This window comes from Hypomesus transpacificus, chromosome 23 (assembly GCF_021917145.1).
Source record: "Hypomesus transpacificus isolate Combined female chromosome 23, fHypTra1, whole genome shotgun sequence".
In the NCBI taxonomy this organism is placed as follows: Eukaryota; Metazoa; Chordata; class Actinopteri; order Osmeriformes; family Osmeridae; genus Hypomesus; species Hypomesus transpacificus.
The window spans coordinates 3946901-3963076 of NC_061082.1; the positions used below are offsets into that span (position 1 = coordinate 3946901).

Below are 16176 nucleotides of genomic sequence, written 5' to 3' on the forward strand. Positions count from 1 at the left end.
GCCTAGTTCTTTTGAGATTAAGCAACCCTGTTATATGCACAGTATATGCCATTTGGTCTTGATTTTATTATTTATTGTTATATAGTCTATTGCATGGTCAATTCTAATGTGCAATTGATTCACAATCATTTAGAAACGTATTACTATTAAACTATTCCAAAATGTAATTTGTTGTGTTATTTAATTTTTTATAACGCCAACTAACATGGAGACTGATTTTGAAGGCTGACTGCTGTGGAAGCAAATAAGTGACAATGTTTTGAATTTTAAAAGGCATTGAATACGTAATACTGAAATGTAAACACCGCCGAATTCATAGCATCAAAATATTGTACTGAATTAAGTGAGTAAATTCCAATATGATTTTATTTCAGGGTAAAAATAACGAAATTCTCTCCTAAAATTCGAACAGTGAAATTCTAATCTCAAAAATTCTAATCGAGAAAGATTGGATTGCAACATCCGGGATACCAAGGAGAGGATATGCAATCGAGCCTGAATGCAATCGAACCAACTTCTGGCCTATGAGAGCACAGACCGTCAGTTATGTGATCCAAGAAAGAGTGGCAAACCCGCACACCCAAGAAGGAGAATCCGAAGATGGCTACCAGAGAAATAAAATCACATTGGGATTTTGAAAAGGGTTCATTCAAAACCAATACATTTAAGTAAGGTAGCCTATATTTTTCCTTTGAAGACTAATTTCAATCCTATGAATTCAATAGTGTTTGAATTAAATTAAGTATGCAATGTCTTTTAAAATTCAGAACATGTAACTTGCTTTCATAGACAGCTGCATTCGATTCGGTTTCTACACGAATGAGTGCTCAGCGTGTTCACCGCGCCACCTACAGTTCCTCCCGGGGACTGCACAGGGAGACGACGCGAAAACAACCGGTCAAATAGATGCACCGCAGCAAGCTCCAGACTGGAGAGCATCTCCGTTACGGAGTCGGCTCTCGGTCAGTGCACGAAGGCATGGGGAGGCAAATCTTTAGGGAAAGGAGCTGTCCGCTTTTCCCGATGGCTCAGTGAGTGAGGATGCGACTCCCCAGTTCGATATTTGTGTCGGTGTCTCTGTTCACAGCCGAAACAACGGCCGCCCTCTATCTGAGCTCGACGTACCGCTCCCACGGTGACCAGATTTGGCAGGGGCTCACGCTCCTGTTTACGCTTGTGCCGTCGGTGCTCGTGCAGCTGACCCTCACTTTTATTCACCGGGACCTCAGCAGAGATCGACCGCTTGTGCTTCTGCTGCATATTCTACAACTCGGACCCATTGTGAGGTTGGTGGATATCTTCCAGGGGTTCTTCTTGTTTGTTTGAACGCTTTTCCATAACCCAAACAGAGCTACCAAAATAGAGCACAGCGGGACACAGACACTTCCCAGTTACCACTGCTGTTGAGATTAAAGGCATGTGCCAGGCAACTAGTTTGATGGATTAAAGCAGAGGCACATTAACGGCGTGTCACTGTTAGATTATCTTTTTTCGCACTGTAAGTGTGTGTCTCAGACACTCCATTTAAACACGTAATCTGTTTAGGTTACAGATTGTGTTATGTGGAGCGCGTCATGGACAGCATGTCAATGCCGTCTTTGTCGCTGGCCCTTTGTCTCTCGTTAACAAAAAACAAATGTTTGCCTATGGGCCCTATAGCTTCTATAGTCCTCTATTTAGGACGAAAATAAACGCAGGGGCGATCAATGCCCTCGTCGATAGAGTTTGATGTAATACCATCATCAACCCACTGCCGCAACACAAAAACCCTTCAGCCATGGCGGTAAAGGGTGCCGTGAGAAAGCAGTTCCAAGCAGATTGTGAGATTGTGTTGACTGAAGAGCATAAGAGAACCAAGCTTTATTATTGTGAGGTTATACTCTTGACTTGTTTACATACCCATTAAATCATGCTGCTCTAAGGTCCAATTAGCTGTTAAAGTAGTTGTAGCCACATAGGGGAAACCCCAAGATACAGTAGCCAATCTCCATAGTGCTTTCTAATATCCTGATTGATTTTGATTTAGGAATGCCAAGTGAGTTGACCCTTTTAGCTCAGTGGCCTAATTGGTAGCCTGAATGCCAACAGAGCAACCATACGGAATCTAAGGTGGCTGGCCGTTTCTGTCCCAGTAGTGATGTCACCCTGCCCCATCTCCTAGCCATGCAGAACATGGTATAAACATCCTGGTCCAGGCCTATGCTGTCCAGTCCTGGCATGGCATGGCCATCTGCCTTGGTGTCAGCAGGAGTAGTCATCTAATCCCCCTCTCTAGACAGACACGCTCACACACTGAAAAAAAACCTACAATGATCACTCCGCTGCTGAATATGCAAATCAATTAAACCAGAATAATGGGAAGCAATTTATGATGGAACCATCATGGGGGGGGGGGGGGGGTTTACGTAAAGGATGTTTACGTAAAGGATGTTTCATGGTTCTACTTTAATATGCAGTCCATTCTTATTTAGTACCCTCACCCTAGAATGCTGACCCTGTCATCTTCCTTCACTCCCTGATGTCTCCCTCTCTCTGTCTCTCCCTCTTTCTCTCTGTCTCACCCTTTCTCTGTTTGTCTCTCTCCCTCTGTCTCTCTCGGTCTATTTTTCTGTCTGTCTGACTGGCTCTCTCCCTCCCTTGTCTTTCTTTCTCTCTCGGACGTTTCCACCAGAGTAACATATGAAAGGTATTCTCCTCCCCAGCAGTGTTGATTCCTCAGCAGTGGCCTTCACATCCAGCACCTTCCCTCTCCCAGAGTCAACAAGCATCAGTGTAAAAACATCTGCAGCCTCCCCTGCCTCACCCCTTCTGCTGAGCAGAGCATCTAAGAATAGCACATGTTGCTGCTTGCAACTGCAGGGACCTTATCTCTGTCAACACACCCTGCAAGGCTGTTATATCAGAGAGACAGAGAGGCTTCCTCCGATATTCATTTTAATGGACTGCACATTTGTCTTCTTAACGTCAAGTTAAACCACAAGCATTTCATCCAACACTTCCAGAGTCTGGTCGCCCAGAGCTACTGTCACTGTGACTTGGGGATACTGTGACTGACTGCTATCTAGATTGGTTTAAATGTCATTAGAGCAAAAACTCTTTGTTTTGCTCATTGTAAAAAAAGTTATACATTTAGTCATTTAGCAGACGCTCTTATCCAGAGCGACTTACAGTAAGTACAGGGACATTCTCCCAAGGCAAGTAGGGAGAAGTGCCTTGCCCAAGGACACGTCACTGCCGGGAATCGATCCAGCAACCTTCTGAGTACTAGCCTGATTCCCTAACCGCTCAGCCACCTGACTCCCTTTAATAAAAATAAAAGGGGGGGGGGGATTGGGGGGGGGGGGGGCTTGAGGATAGTCCTGCTGCGTAGTCTGCTGGTCTCAATTCCAATGAGACCAAAGTTGTATTTGTATACAAATATGCTGGATCTCCTCACTACTGGATACAGTACTGTATATGGTGCGCTGTTGATCTAGCTCCACACTCCAATGACTGTGTGACCCTGTTTCCTGGTTGTTTATTATTCATGGGGGCTTTTATTTCCTCTCATCAAATCGGCTCCTTTAGCAGGACATCTTCTCCTCTTGACTGTACGTAGACCACTGGTAGACCTACTGAATGTAATCATGCCTTCCTAATGAAGTATACATTACCATTCGGGTCTGTAATCCCGCACACAACCTTAACACCCACACAAATACAGTACACTGCCCATGATTGACCCAGCTTACTTTAGCTTATCTTCCTTTGAGTTGGAGACCCAAGCTATCGTTGCATGCTGCCCTGGTGTTGTTTAGCCTGATAAACAGTCTGTCCCTCAGTGCTCCTCGAACACAGAGCTCCCGGCTGGGCCCGGTCTCGGCCTGGTGGGCTGCTAAGCTGGCAGGACAGGCACACAGCCTTGGCCCCCTGCCCAGACCCAAGCCTTTAGTCTTTTTGAGTGCTGCACTGGCAGATGACAGGGCAGCCTCAACATGGAGAAACCTAGAAACGTCTCTCTGAGGTGCTGTGGCCACCCACACACACACGCTGGGACGGCGTTGGATCTCTGTGATAGATCACGGTTCTGCTTTTGACATGCTCCAGGATGTGGCAGTGAGAGAGTAGAGGTGCGGAGAGGGACGGGGCATCTGTGCTTGACATGGATGATGTATCTGAGGGGGCTTTGTGTCCGTTGGTGTGGTCCACTGCCAGTAAACATTCTTTAGGGCAGCTGCGTGCGTGAGCGCTTACGTGTTTTGCATATGTTTTCTATTCCCCTCACACACCCAGCAGATGCTGGGCGTACCCGACATAGTTGTATCCAACGGCAGACAAACCCCTTCATCCTTACTTCCTGTTGCTCTGCCGTAGGTGTCTGGAGGCCTTCTGCATCTACGGAAGCGTGGGCCGCATGGAGGAGCCCTATGTCAGCATCACCAGGAAGAGGAAGGTGCCCCGGGGGGGGCAGTCGGAGGAGGTGGAGCGGCAGGTGGGACAGGCGGAGGGGAAGCTGTTCACGCACCGAGCAGCCTTCGCCAGGACCTCGGTCATCCAGGCCTTCCTGGGCTCGGCGCCCCAGCTCACCCTGCAGCTGTACATCTGCGTCCTGCAGCGGGAGGTGTCCGTCGGCAGAGGTAAGGGGGGGGATCTCTGTGTGTGTGGAGAGAGACAGAGAGAGACGGAGAGAGAGGGAGACGGAGAGAGAGGGAGACGGGGGGAGAGAGGGAGACGGGGACAGAGAGGGATATGGGGACAGAGGGAGGCGGGGAGAGAGGGAGACGGGAAGAGAGGGAGACGGGGAGAGAGGGAGACGGGGAGAGAGGGAGAGAGGGAGATGGGGAGAGAGAGGGAGACGGGGAGAGAGGGAAACGGGGAGAGAGGGAGACGGGGAGAGAGGGAGAGAGAGGGAGACGGGGAGGGAGACGGGGAGAGAGAGGGAGACGGGGAGAGAGGGAGGCGGGGAGAGAGAGGGAGGCGGGGAGAGAGAGGGAGACGGAGAGAGAGGGAGACGGGGAGAGAGAGGGAGAGAGAGGGAGACGGGGAGAGAGAGGGAGACGGAGAGAGAGAGGGAGACGGGGAGAGCCAGTTTGTGTGTGAGTGTTTGCACGCGTGGGTGATGTTGTATATGTACACCGCAGGCATGTTCCTGTGCAGTAGGCCTCAGCGGACTCTTCTCTCTAGAAACAAGTTAAAAGGGAACAAGCTCTCTGCTGGTACTCTGCACCTCTAGACAGGCTCTACACCACACCCACATCCTTCTGTCTCCCTCCCTCCATCTCCCTTCATCTTTCTTCCTTGGTCCTCTGAGCTCAAACTCATACCAGCCCCCCCACCACACCCCCGCCACATTCTTCCCTTTGCAATATCCCACAGCCAGTAGTGCCGGGCAACACTGTGGCGTGGGCTGATTAGCTAAGTGCCATATTGGAACTAAGCGGATGGTGTTTGCATGAGTCAAAGTGGTGTTATGTAACTCCCTCTCCAATACTGAGGGTTGCATCAATTAATTGATGTGAATTCAGGGCTCACCCCTGACCCCTCCTTGAGTCACCACCTTACCGCGGTGGAGGGGTTTGCGTGTCCTAGTGATCCTGGAAGCTATGTTGTCGGGGGCTTCATGCCCCTGGTAGGGTCACCCAAGGCAAACAGGTTCCAGGTGAAAGACCAGACAAAGAGTGGCTCAAAAAACCAACCATGAAGAAATACAACAATGGTTCTCAGTTGCCCCTGCCCGGAAGCGGGTCACCGGGGCCCCCCCCTGGAGCCAGGCCCGGGGGTGGGGCTCGATGGCGAGCGCCTGGTGGCCGGGCCTTTTCCCATGGGGCCCGGTCGGGCACAGCCCGAAGAGACAACGTGGGACCCTCTTCCAGTGGGCTCACCATCCGCAGGAGGGGTCATGGGGGTCGGGTGCAGTGTGAGACGGGCGGCGGCCGAAGGCGGGGGCCTTGGCGGTCCGATCCTCGGCTGCAAAAGTTAGCTTTAGGGACGTGGAACGTCACCTCGCTGGCGGGAAAGGAGCCTGAGCTGGTGCGCGAGGTAGAGAGTTTCCGGCTAGATATAGTCGGCCTCGCCTCGACGCACAGCGTGGGCTCCGGAACCAGTCTCCTTGAGAGGGGCTGGACTCTCTTCCACTCTGGAGTTGCCCTTGGTGAGAGGCGTCGAGCTGGGGTGGGAATACTGGTTTCCCCTCGGTTCGGCGCCTGTACATTGGGGTTCACCCCGGTGGACGAGAGGGTAGCCTCCCTCCGCCTTCGGGTGGGGGGACGGGTCCTCACTGTCGTTTGTGCTTATGCACCAAACGGCAGCTCAGAGTACCCACCCTTTTTGGAGTCTCTGGGGGGGGTGCTGGAAAGCGCTCCTCCTGGGGATTCCCTCGTCCTCCTGGGGGACTTCAATGCTCATGTGGGCAATGACAGTGAGACCTGGAGGGGCGTGATTGGGAGGAACGGCCCCCCCGATCTGAACCCGAGTGGTGTTTTGTTGTTGGACTTCTGTGCTAGACACGGTTTGTCCATAACGAACACCATGTTCAAGCATAAGGGTGTCCATATGTGCACCTGGCACCAGGACACCCGAGGTCTCAGTTCGATGATTGACTTTGTAGTCGTGTCATCGGACTTGGGGCCGCATGTCTTGGACACTCGGGTGAGGAGAGGGGCGGAGCTGTCAACTGATCACCACCTGGTGGTGAGTTGGCTTCGATGGTGGGGGAGGACGCCGGTCAGGCCTGGCAGGCCCAAACGTAATGTGAGGGTCTGCTGGGAACGTCTGGCGGAACCCTCTGTCAGAAGGAGCTTCAACTCCCACCTCCGGGAGAGCTTCGATCATGTCTCGGGGGGGGCCGGGGACATTGAGTCCGAATGGGCCATGTTCCGGGCCTCCATTGTTGAAGCGGCTGACCGGAGCTGCGGCCGCAGGGCGGTCGGTGCATGTCGCGGCGGTAACCCTCGGACCCGGTGGTGGACTCCGGAGGTGAGGGATGCCGTCAAGCTGAAGAAGGAGGCCTATCGGACTTTATTGGCTGGTAGGACTCCAGAGGCAGCTGATGTGTACCGGCAGGCCAGGCGGAACGCGGCTTTGGCGGTCGCGGAGGCAAAAACCCGGGCATGGGAGGAGTTCGGCGAGGCCATGGAGAATGACTTCCGAACGGCTTCAAAAAGGTTCTGGACCACCATCCGGCGGCTCAGGAGGGGGAAGCAGTGCTCTGTCAACACTGTATACGGTGGGGATGGTGCGCTGCTGACCTCGACGGGGGACGTCCTGGATCGGTGGAAGGAATACTTCGAAGACCTCCTTAATTCCACCAACACGCTTTCCGACGTGGAGGCAGAGTCTGGGGACATCGGGGGGGGCCCTTCTATCTCTGGGGCTGAGGTCGCCGAGGTGGTTGAAAAGCTCCGCGGTGGCGGGGCCCCTGGGGTGGATGAGGTCCGCCCGGAGTTCCTTAAGGCTCTGGATGTTGTAGGGCTGTCTTGGTTGACACGACTCTGCAACATCGCGTGGACATCGGGGACAGTGCCTCTGGACTGGCAGACCGGGGTGGTGGTTCCCCTCTTTAAAAAGGGGGACCGGAGGGTGTGCTCCAACTTTAGGGGGATCACACTCCTCAGCCTCCCTGGGAAAGTCTATTCAGGGGTCCTGGAGAGGAGGGTCCGTCGGATTGTCGAACCTCGGATTCAGGAGGAGCAATGTGGTTTTCGTCCTGGCCGTGGAACAGTGGACCAGCTTTATACCCTCCGCGGAGTCCTGGAGGGTACATGGGAGTTCGCCCAACCAGTCTACACATGTTTTGTGGATTTGGAAAAGGCGTTCGACCGTGTCCCTCGGGGGCTCATGTGGGGGGTGCTCCGAGAGTACGGGGTACCGGATTTCCTGATCGGGGCTGTCCGGTCCCTGTACGACCGGTGCCAGAGTTTGGTCCGCATTGCCGGTAGTAAGTCGAACTTGTTTCCGGTGAGGGTTGGACTCCGCCAGGGCTGCCCTATGTCACCGATTCTGTTCATTACCTATATGGACAGAATTTCTAGGCGCAGCCAGGGTGTTGAGGGGGTCCGGTTTGGTGACCTCAGGATCGGGTCGCTGCTTTTTGCGGATGATGTGGTCCTGTTGGCTTCATCGGGCCGTGACCTTCAGCTCTCACTGGAGCGGTTCGCAACCGAATGTGAAGCGGCTGGGATGCGAATCAGCACCTCCAAATCTGAGGCCATGGTAATCGACCGGAAAAGGGTGGAGTGCCATCTCCGGGTCGGGGAGGAGATCCTGAACCAAGCGGAGGAGTTCAAGTATCTCGGGGTCTTGTTCACGAGTGAGGGAAGAATGGAGCGCGAGGTCGACAGGCGGATCGGTGCGGCGTCCGCAGTGATGCGGGCTCTGCATCGGTCCGTCGTGGTGAAGAAGGAGCTGAGTCGAAAGGCGAAGCTCTCTATTTACCAGTCGATCTACGTTCCTACCCTCACCTATGGTCACGAACTATGGGTAGTGACCGAAAGAACGAGATCGCGAATACAAGCGGCCGAAATGAGCTTTCTCCGTAGGGTGTCCGGGCTCTCCCTTAGAGATAGGGTGAGAAGCTCGGTCATCCGGGAGGGGCTCAGAGTAGAACCGCTGCTCCTCCGCGTCGAGAGGAGCCAGCTGAGGTGGCTCGGGCATCTGATTAGGATGCCTCCTGGACGCCTCCCTGGTGAGGTGTTCCGGGCACGTCCCACTGGGAAGAGGCCCCGGGGAAGACCCAGGACACGCTGGAGGGACTATGTCTCTCAGCTGGCCTGGGAACGCCTTGGGGTCCCCCAGGAAGAGCTGGCGGAAGTGGCCGGGGGGAGGGAAGTCTGGGCCTCCCTGCTTAGGTCGCTGCCCCCGCGACCCGATCCCCGGACAAGCGGCAGATGACGACGACGACGACGACGAATTCAGGGCTATATAAGGTGGAATAGACAGTGGGAGAGAGAAAGAAGGGAGAGAGAGATGGATTGAAATACATTTTGTCTTATTTAAACTCTGGTCTTAGGCAACCTCTGAGCTGTGAAGCAGTTGGTGTCACAGTTCAGAAAGGGACAAAAAAGGGAAGTATTTTACTGTAAGACCCCAAAAACCTCAGACAGGGAACAACTCTAATCCTCGTCTGTGCTAGATCTGCTTCTTCAGAACAGAAGTGAGAGTTTTATTTGACTGTTTCTGTAAAAGTACACCCAACATGCATGGTGTGTCAGAGACTACACCGGAGTAATGATTGTTTCCTCCGAGTTGATCAGCAGCTCTGATGAAGCAGGTAGCAGGTTTACTAGAGCTAGGTCAGGGCTCTATGTAGACCAGAGCATCCATTCCAGCTCTTTGAGTGATAGCCTGGCTGACAACTGTGCGACTTGATTGGGCTCAGCCTTGAAGGCAGGCTTTCATTCACTAGAGTCCAGGTCATTCATTGTTGATTTGAATCCATCACTTGTTCTCAACTGTGGAAGAGCGATCTTCAGACACATAGTACTTCCTTGTGTTTTGACCTCTCCCATCTCTCTGTACCTCCTCTCTTTCTCTTCCTTCACCATCTGTCTCTCCATCTCACCTCTTTCTCCATCTCATTTCTCTCTCTCTCTCATTGTCTATATTCTCTCTCTCCCCCACCCCCACTTTCTCTTACTCTCTCTGTATACATCATTCCAACCCATTCAATCTGGCTCTCGTTCTCTCTCTCTCTCCCTCAGGCACCTTGATGGTGATCTCCCTGCTGTCGATCGTTTACGGCGCGCTGCGCTGCAACATCCTGGCCATCAAGATCAAGTACGACGACTACGAGGTGGACGTCAGCCCCGGTGCCTACCTCTGCATCTTCCTGTGGCGGAGCTTTGAGATCGCCACCCGTGTCACCGTCCTGGTCCTGTTCAGCTCCGTCCTGCAGCTCTGGGTCCTCCCCGTCGTCCTCGTCAACTTCCTGCTTTTCTTCCTCTACCCCTGGGTGCTGTTCTGGCAGAGCCACTCGCCCTTCCCGGAGAACATTGAGAAGACGCTGACGCGGGTGGGGACCACCATCGTCCTCTGCCTGCTCACGTTCCTCTACGCCGGGATCAACATGTTCTGCTGGTCGGCCGTGCAGCTGAAGCTCAACGACCCGGATCTGATCAACAAGTCCCAGAACTGGTACCGCATGGCCGTTTACTACATGTTGCGCTTCGCCGAGAACGCCTCGCTTCTCCTCCTCTGGTACGTCAACAAGACGGACTTCTACGAGTTTGTGTGCGCTCCACTCTTGGTGCTGCAGCTGCTGCTGGCCTACGCCATGGCCATCTTCTTCATGCTGATGTTTTACCAGTTCTGCCACCCGTGTAGGAATCTCTTCTCCTCCAACATGACCCAGGGACTCTGGGACTGCTCCGCCCTGCTCTGCCTCATCTGCCAATCAAACCCAGAGAGGATAGAAGCCAGGGCGATGGAGAAGGCTGCTCTGGAACCACCAGGTCCTGATCCCACCAACCACAAAGAGGCAGCCAGTGAGACACACATGACATATGATGAGCCCAATGACACAACAATGTATGACACGATGGACGAGACGGTGGCCTATGATATACTCGATGACTTGGACCGGGTGAAGAAGGAGATGAATGGTGATCTTTCTGGCCATTGTTCAGCCTGATTTTATATTCTACATACATAGTGAAGGTCATACATGCTAAAATGCCATCCTGCATACTTGCTTTGTGGAAATACTGAAAAGAATGATGGGAACTCATTTGCCCGACAACACGGATGCAAGGACACAAGGTCACCATTTTGCGTAGCTTACTTGCATGGAGTTCCAATCATGCGTGACCAGACCTGATTGGTTGTGTTTCATCTTGAAGAGACTGGTTGGCTCATAGAGAAGACTACACTGTGTTCTCTATCTATGGCAACACAACTCATACTGTCTGTCACCCTTTGAAACCCTTTAAGTGCCACACTGATCCTTCAAAGCTGTCATTTAAGTTTACACTCCGAAACTCTTTTAAGATCTCAACCTCATCATCCCAACCTGACCTTTCTCTTTGGCCAAAATATTTTTGTCTATAACCCTTGTATTGAACCAGAATAACTAAACTAAGAGCTCATCTTTAACTTGGGAAAGGAAAATTGATAAAATATTATCAAATATTGTATTGAATTTAAAGACCAGGCAATGTATAATCTAGGAATTTTTGCAAATAACTTTATTGATACGAAGATCTTGGAGTCCTCTCTCAAAGTTCATTGTTGCCGGCCTTCTAAGCCCCTGAGATCTTACATGAGGGACTTCCCAGCTGCAGACTGGATCACTTTAGGAAAATAGTGTTGTCCTTGGCTCAACTCCACACAACCAGCAACCATGGCCCAGCTGTATGAACATGTGACCTCACTTTGCGTTCATGTCCAGAGGATGTTTCAGAACCACTCCCTTTACTGTACGTGTCCTCGATCTGAGTGGATCAGCTGTGTACAGGTCAAGTTGGAAGTGTGAGTACACGGGTCCTATGAGAACGTGAGCTGGTTACTGGAGCTTTCCTGCCTTACCCTGTTTAGGCCTACACAAGAATCCAGGAAGAACTGCTTTGTAACTCTGAGGCAAAATGTGATGTTGACATAGCTGGGCACAATCTAGGTTCAGATGACTAGTTTCTTAAAAGGAAGCAGAAAGGAAAGATGGTGTGATTTAGAGAGTTTCATTGATGCCCAGAGTAATCTGCTCAGGTAGATATAGAGGAGGATGCTGAGTTGTATTTTGCCACCTTAGCCTTCTTATAAGTAGATTTAGACGGCCTTCATCCTCTCTCACATCCACTTAATATGCTGCATTATTGACCAAGAGGAGCCATGCTATGGGAATGATTGTATTGAAGTGTTTCACATCAGCATGGGGGGGGGGGGAACTGTGCATGTCATGAGCCTAATACTAAAGACAGAATCTCATCCGAGGACTGTCTGTATGACTGTAAATATCAGTGGAGTCGGAAAACGATTTTGTACAAGGTTATTTCTTAATCTTTTACTTTCACGGCTGCGACCAAGTATTTGCTTTTATACTTCCTGATAAGAGCTTTATCATAACGTGCTGCTTTTGTGACGTGTGTGTGTGTTTGTGCTTGTGGTGACCGAGACATACGGGGGGGGGATCTCTTCAATATGCACTGTTGTATTATGATGGACTAACCCATCTCCTATCTAACACATACAGTATGTTAATGCATGACAACTGCCACACATCATCAGTTCTCCACGCGTCACATGCCTGCACGTTTACAGCACGATTCCCACCGAGCATTTCTGTTGCTTTTGGTTCGGCTTGCGAGAGCAGCAGGGTTGTTGTTGTGAGGTGTTTTGATTGGGTGTAATTGGTGCTTATTTGCTAAACCATGCTGTTGTGTCTGTATGTCTTTCTGTCCACAAATGCTGATTACGTTTCCTTACTATAGGAACTAACAGTACTCTGAATTGCACAATATCTATTTTAAAAGTCGATGATTTATGGGACGGTAAAACGTGTCTGTAGCCTAGAAAGTATCTTAACATGTATTCATGTGTTTTTACATTTTGTGGCAGTTTTTTTTTCTCAATCTATCTTTTGCATTGCAGTTGCACAAGGATTCTCAACGTCAAGTATTCCAATGATGGTCTGCATTGTATGTATAAAAAGAGAAACAATCCTTGGAGCCAAATTGAATTTGGAAACCTAATGTTAATGTGAATAAAAAAGAGGTCAAATTATTAAAAGTAGTATTTAAAAGATTACTATTTCTAGAGATTTGATGTTAAGTAATTTCATGTGTGTACTTTAATCATACACCTTTTGTAAAAGGTTACACTGACCTCTAGTGGTAAACTACAGAATCCTTTCTGAGACAACATGAATAGTTCAGATCCCTAGGAAAATAAAGTCGATCTTGGTTCAGATATGGGGTTTTAGATTGTTGTCTTGTGTGAAGAGCTGACACACAATGGAAAGGCAGGTGTCCCCTCTAGAAAGTAAATTTATATCTGTTCAAACTACACCGCTCTGACCAGTTTCCAGATATCAGGACGAACAGACCTGTGCTCTGTTTACTGAGGCAATCACAAGCTTAGTAAAAAAATAAAATGTTAAACCATCTGTGGGCTTGTTTGTCACCCAAAATAAAACTGATAAAAGGTAAATGTGTTTTTAAACTCTTGGTCAAGCCTTTCCTGGTGGGACAGTTGGGTACCTGGAAAGACAGTTGGGAGAGGGGATCTGGACGGTCAGGGAGTGCGCTGCGGTTACAGGGATCTGGGCCAGCGGGTGTTTGGCACTACGCTCTGGGCTGGATTTAAACCCAAGTCGTTGTGGGTGAGGGCCTTGTTCTCAACCTACTACACCACAGGGTCCCCTCTCTACATCCTTTGAACCAGGGGTACCGTGTTTGGCAGTAAACTCGATGGTACACATACTTACCCACTGAGCCAGAAGGTTCCTGCAAAGTTACCTTCTACAACACAGTGTAATTGCCCTTGGGACATTTCGATTCATTCGATCATCTCTGAAATGCCTAGATGAGTTGTGATGAAGTCAAATGAAATGAACGGCTCCATTCATGGATTTAGTGTTTATTTACATCCGAGCTCTTGATGTTCTACGCATGAAGGTGCGTCCAGGGATGTTAAGCCCAGAACAGGAGTTTCATCCTGGGCATGAGACACTGCGACAGTCTCCCCTGGTGGATCATCTGATCAGCACGTAATAAACACGAATTCATACAAGATTACAGTTACAAGTCATTACAAAGCCATAGGGTAATAAAATGAGTTAATGGGAAAACAAGCTAAACGAAGCAGCAAAACCATGAAGACCGCTCATAGTCCAGGGGTTTATCTTCAAATAAATACATTAAGTTTGTGGTTTTAAATCTTTTTAGATTTTTTTCATAAATAGCAACTTGTCTACCCTCAGACAAACAGGGAACCACCTTACATGTGTCTCATCTAGGAATGTACCAAACCTGAAGGATTGGTCTTTGCTGTGCTGCAGTACTATACTTGGTAGATACAGGTGGAAGCTATGGCCAACTGTAGATATGCTGTTATATTTAAATAGGGGTTTTTAAGATGGGCAATTATTGAACACATGAATGTTAACATCTTTGTAAATTCCTGTGCAGTAATAGTCAACACCTATATGATATCTATCTACTAGACTAGGTTGTGCCATTTTCTTGGTCCCAAAAGAATAGCTGTCTCGTTACAGTTTAGAATTTACATTTTGCTCACATATTGAGCTCTTTATTCCTTCTCACATACAATTTCACAGAGTTTCCATCCTCAGGTTCCCATGTTTGTGAATGTGGGCAGGGAGATGTTTTCTTTTTGTACGACAGACAGGTCTTGTTCTGGATAATCAGCATTGGATCTTCAAGGCTGGGCGGTGGTCTTGCGTTCCTGTATGTGTGCGTGCATCTCGGTGCGAGAGGAGAGCGGGTCGGGAAAGGACAGGAAGACGTGTGACCCCGTCTTACAACGTCACGGCAACCGCAAACACGCTCACAACGCAGTACATGGTGCGATTCTCCCACCTGACCGTGCAGCTTCCTGTGGAACAGAAGCCACAGGTGAACCAATCAGAACAGAGAAGTCATCCCAACTGAGAATCTTTGCTACAACACTACACACACACACACACACACATTGTAACAGCACACACACACACAGCTGCAAATTGTATCTGGAAAATAATGAGTCACATTTGTGAAATTGTGACATCACAAAGTCTTTCGTAGGGACCCTTAAGTGAGAAACTGGAGAGAAGAGTTGAGGATAGAAAGTTAGCGACGTGCAGGTTTCCTCACCATCAGTGGCAGTGTCCCAATAGCATGAATTGGCTGTGTGAAGGCCTGCTCCACTCTTCTGCATGATGGCACAGTTTACTGCCAAACACCAGAGAACCACTGTTACATTAGCATATGCAGACCACATCCAACTTACACATCTCTATGTATACAGGTCCCAAAACTATAGTCCATATTCCAAACTCTAAATGGGGCCTGGTTCATGAGCTGACACGTGCTTGCTGTGATGACACCAAGCAACGTTTCCAAGATTTTAAAGAAAAAAAAGTCGCCTACCTATGAACTTAAACGGTCTTCCTTGTTTGACCAGCTGTGTCAAAGAGTGCTCCACGATGCTGGCGGTCCACTGGTTTACCTTGTTCTGGTTATAGTCTACTCCGCCAATTATGTTTTCAATACACTGACAACAAGACATATTTCAGTTTAAAGGTAGACCATAATGCTGAGGCTCATTCGCCCACAACTGTGTCTGACAATTTATCTCACACAGAGAATAGATACTTACCTCCTTAACTGACACACTGGCCTCATCAGAATTGAAAGACACCTATAAAAAGAAAATATTAACTGATTTTGATGCCGTTATAGTGGACAATCTATCCGAACAAGGCCAGGATAACGCTCTGATTTGACCACACCCATGCAACTAAACCAGCTAATCTAGCTAGCGATCTAGTTCATACGATTCTTCCCAAACAGTAGAGTTTTTTAACAATGTTCTGTGAACAATATGAACAGTATAACCCAAAGTTTAAGGCATTAATGTGTAGGCAGAAAACTTTGGAAAAGAGGGATATGTAGAGATATAAGATACTCAAAATGAACAAGCTAAGCTAGCTGAGCTAACTACGAGAGGTTTAATAAATGGTTGCAACTCTAACGTTGTACAGTACTGCTACCTTTGCGGCTAGCGACCAATTATTAAATGTCTTCAGGATTATGTATTTTATTTAAACAATACCTCGTCTCCAGAATACTCCTCCATCGTTAAAATAATGTATTCTTTAAGTGCTGTTTATGTTCACGTAGCTTGCTAGCTTCTAGCTGTTACTGGGATGGGAGGTGAAAAGATAACGTGTCAAGAGTTGGTCATAAATATCCTTTTATGACCAAATGATATACTGCCGCCTATGGATGGGAGGTCCTACTGTTTTTGAAAATAAATACATAATTATTAATGTTTTTATGTGAGTGGTAGCTGTATAGTATAAACATATTTTTTAATAATCTCAATACAACACATTCTTATTTTAGCAAATAGAGTAAAAACTATTTGGTAACTGCATTGTGTATTGTGTATGGCTAGTTTAAACTCAACGGGACACAAAACACACACACAGCCTATGCTACAATACACATACATTTAGAAAGTCATATTTGGCGGGGTGAGATTCTT

The 16176-nt window shown here is 49.0% G+C and overlaps 2 protein-coding genes across 2 annotated transcripts; one reads left to right on the top strand and one right to left on the bottom strand.

The window, feature by feature from the left end:
• Positions 1 to 595: 595 nt before the first annotated feature.
• On the top strand, positions 596 to 13072 carry xk (X-linked Kx blood group (McLeod syndrome)). Its single transcript, XM_047047815.1, has 3 exons — positions 596 to 1286; positions 4354 to 4616; positions 9678 to 13072. The coding sequence occupies exons 1-3, from the start codon at positions 1042 to 1044 to the stop codon at positions 10604 to 10606; spliced, it is 1437 nt and encodes a 478-aa protein (XP_046903771.1). The 5' UTR covers positions 596 to 1041; the 3' UTR covers positions 10607 to 13072.
• A 457-nt stretch (positions 13073 to 13529) lies between these two features.
• Positions 13530 to 15863, bottom strand: dynlt3 (dynein light chain Tctex-type 3). The gene is made up of 5 exons (XM_047046789.1): positions 15742 to 15863; positions 15286 to 15327; positions 15057 to 15180; positions 14781 to 14858; positions 13530 to 14523 (listed from the first exon to the last, which is right to left on the bottom strand). The coding sequence occupies exons 1-5, from the start codon at positions 15763 to 15765 to the stop codon at positions 14447 to 14449; spliced, it is 345 nt and encodes a 114-aa protein (XP_046902745.1). The 5' UTR covers positions 15766 to 15863; the 3' UTR covers positions 13530 to 14446.
• Between the last annotated feature and the right edge of the window lie 313 nt (positions 15864 to 16176).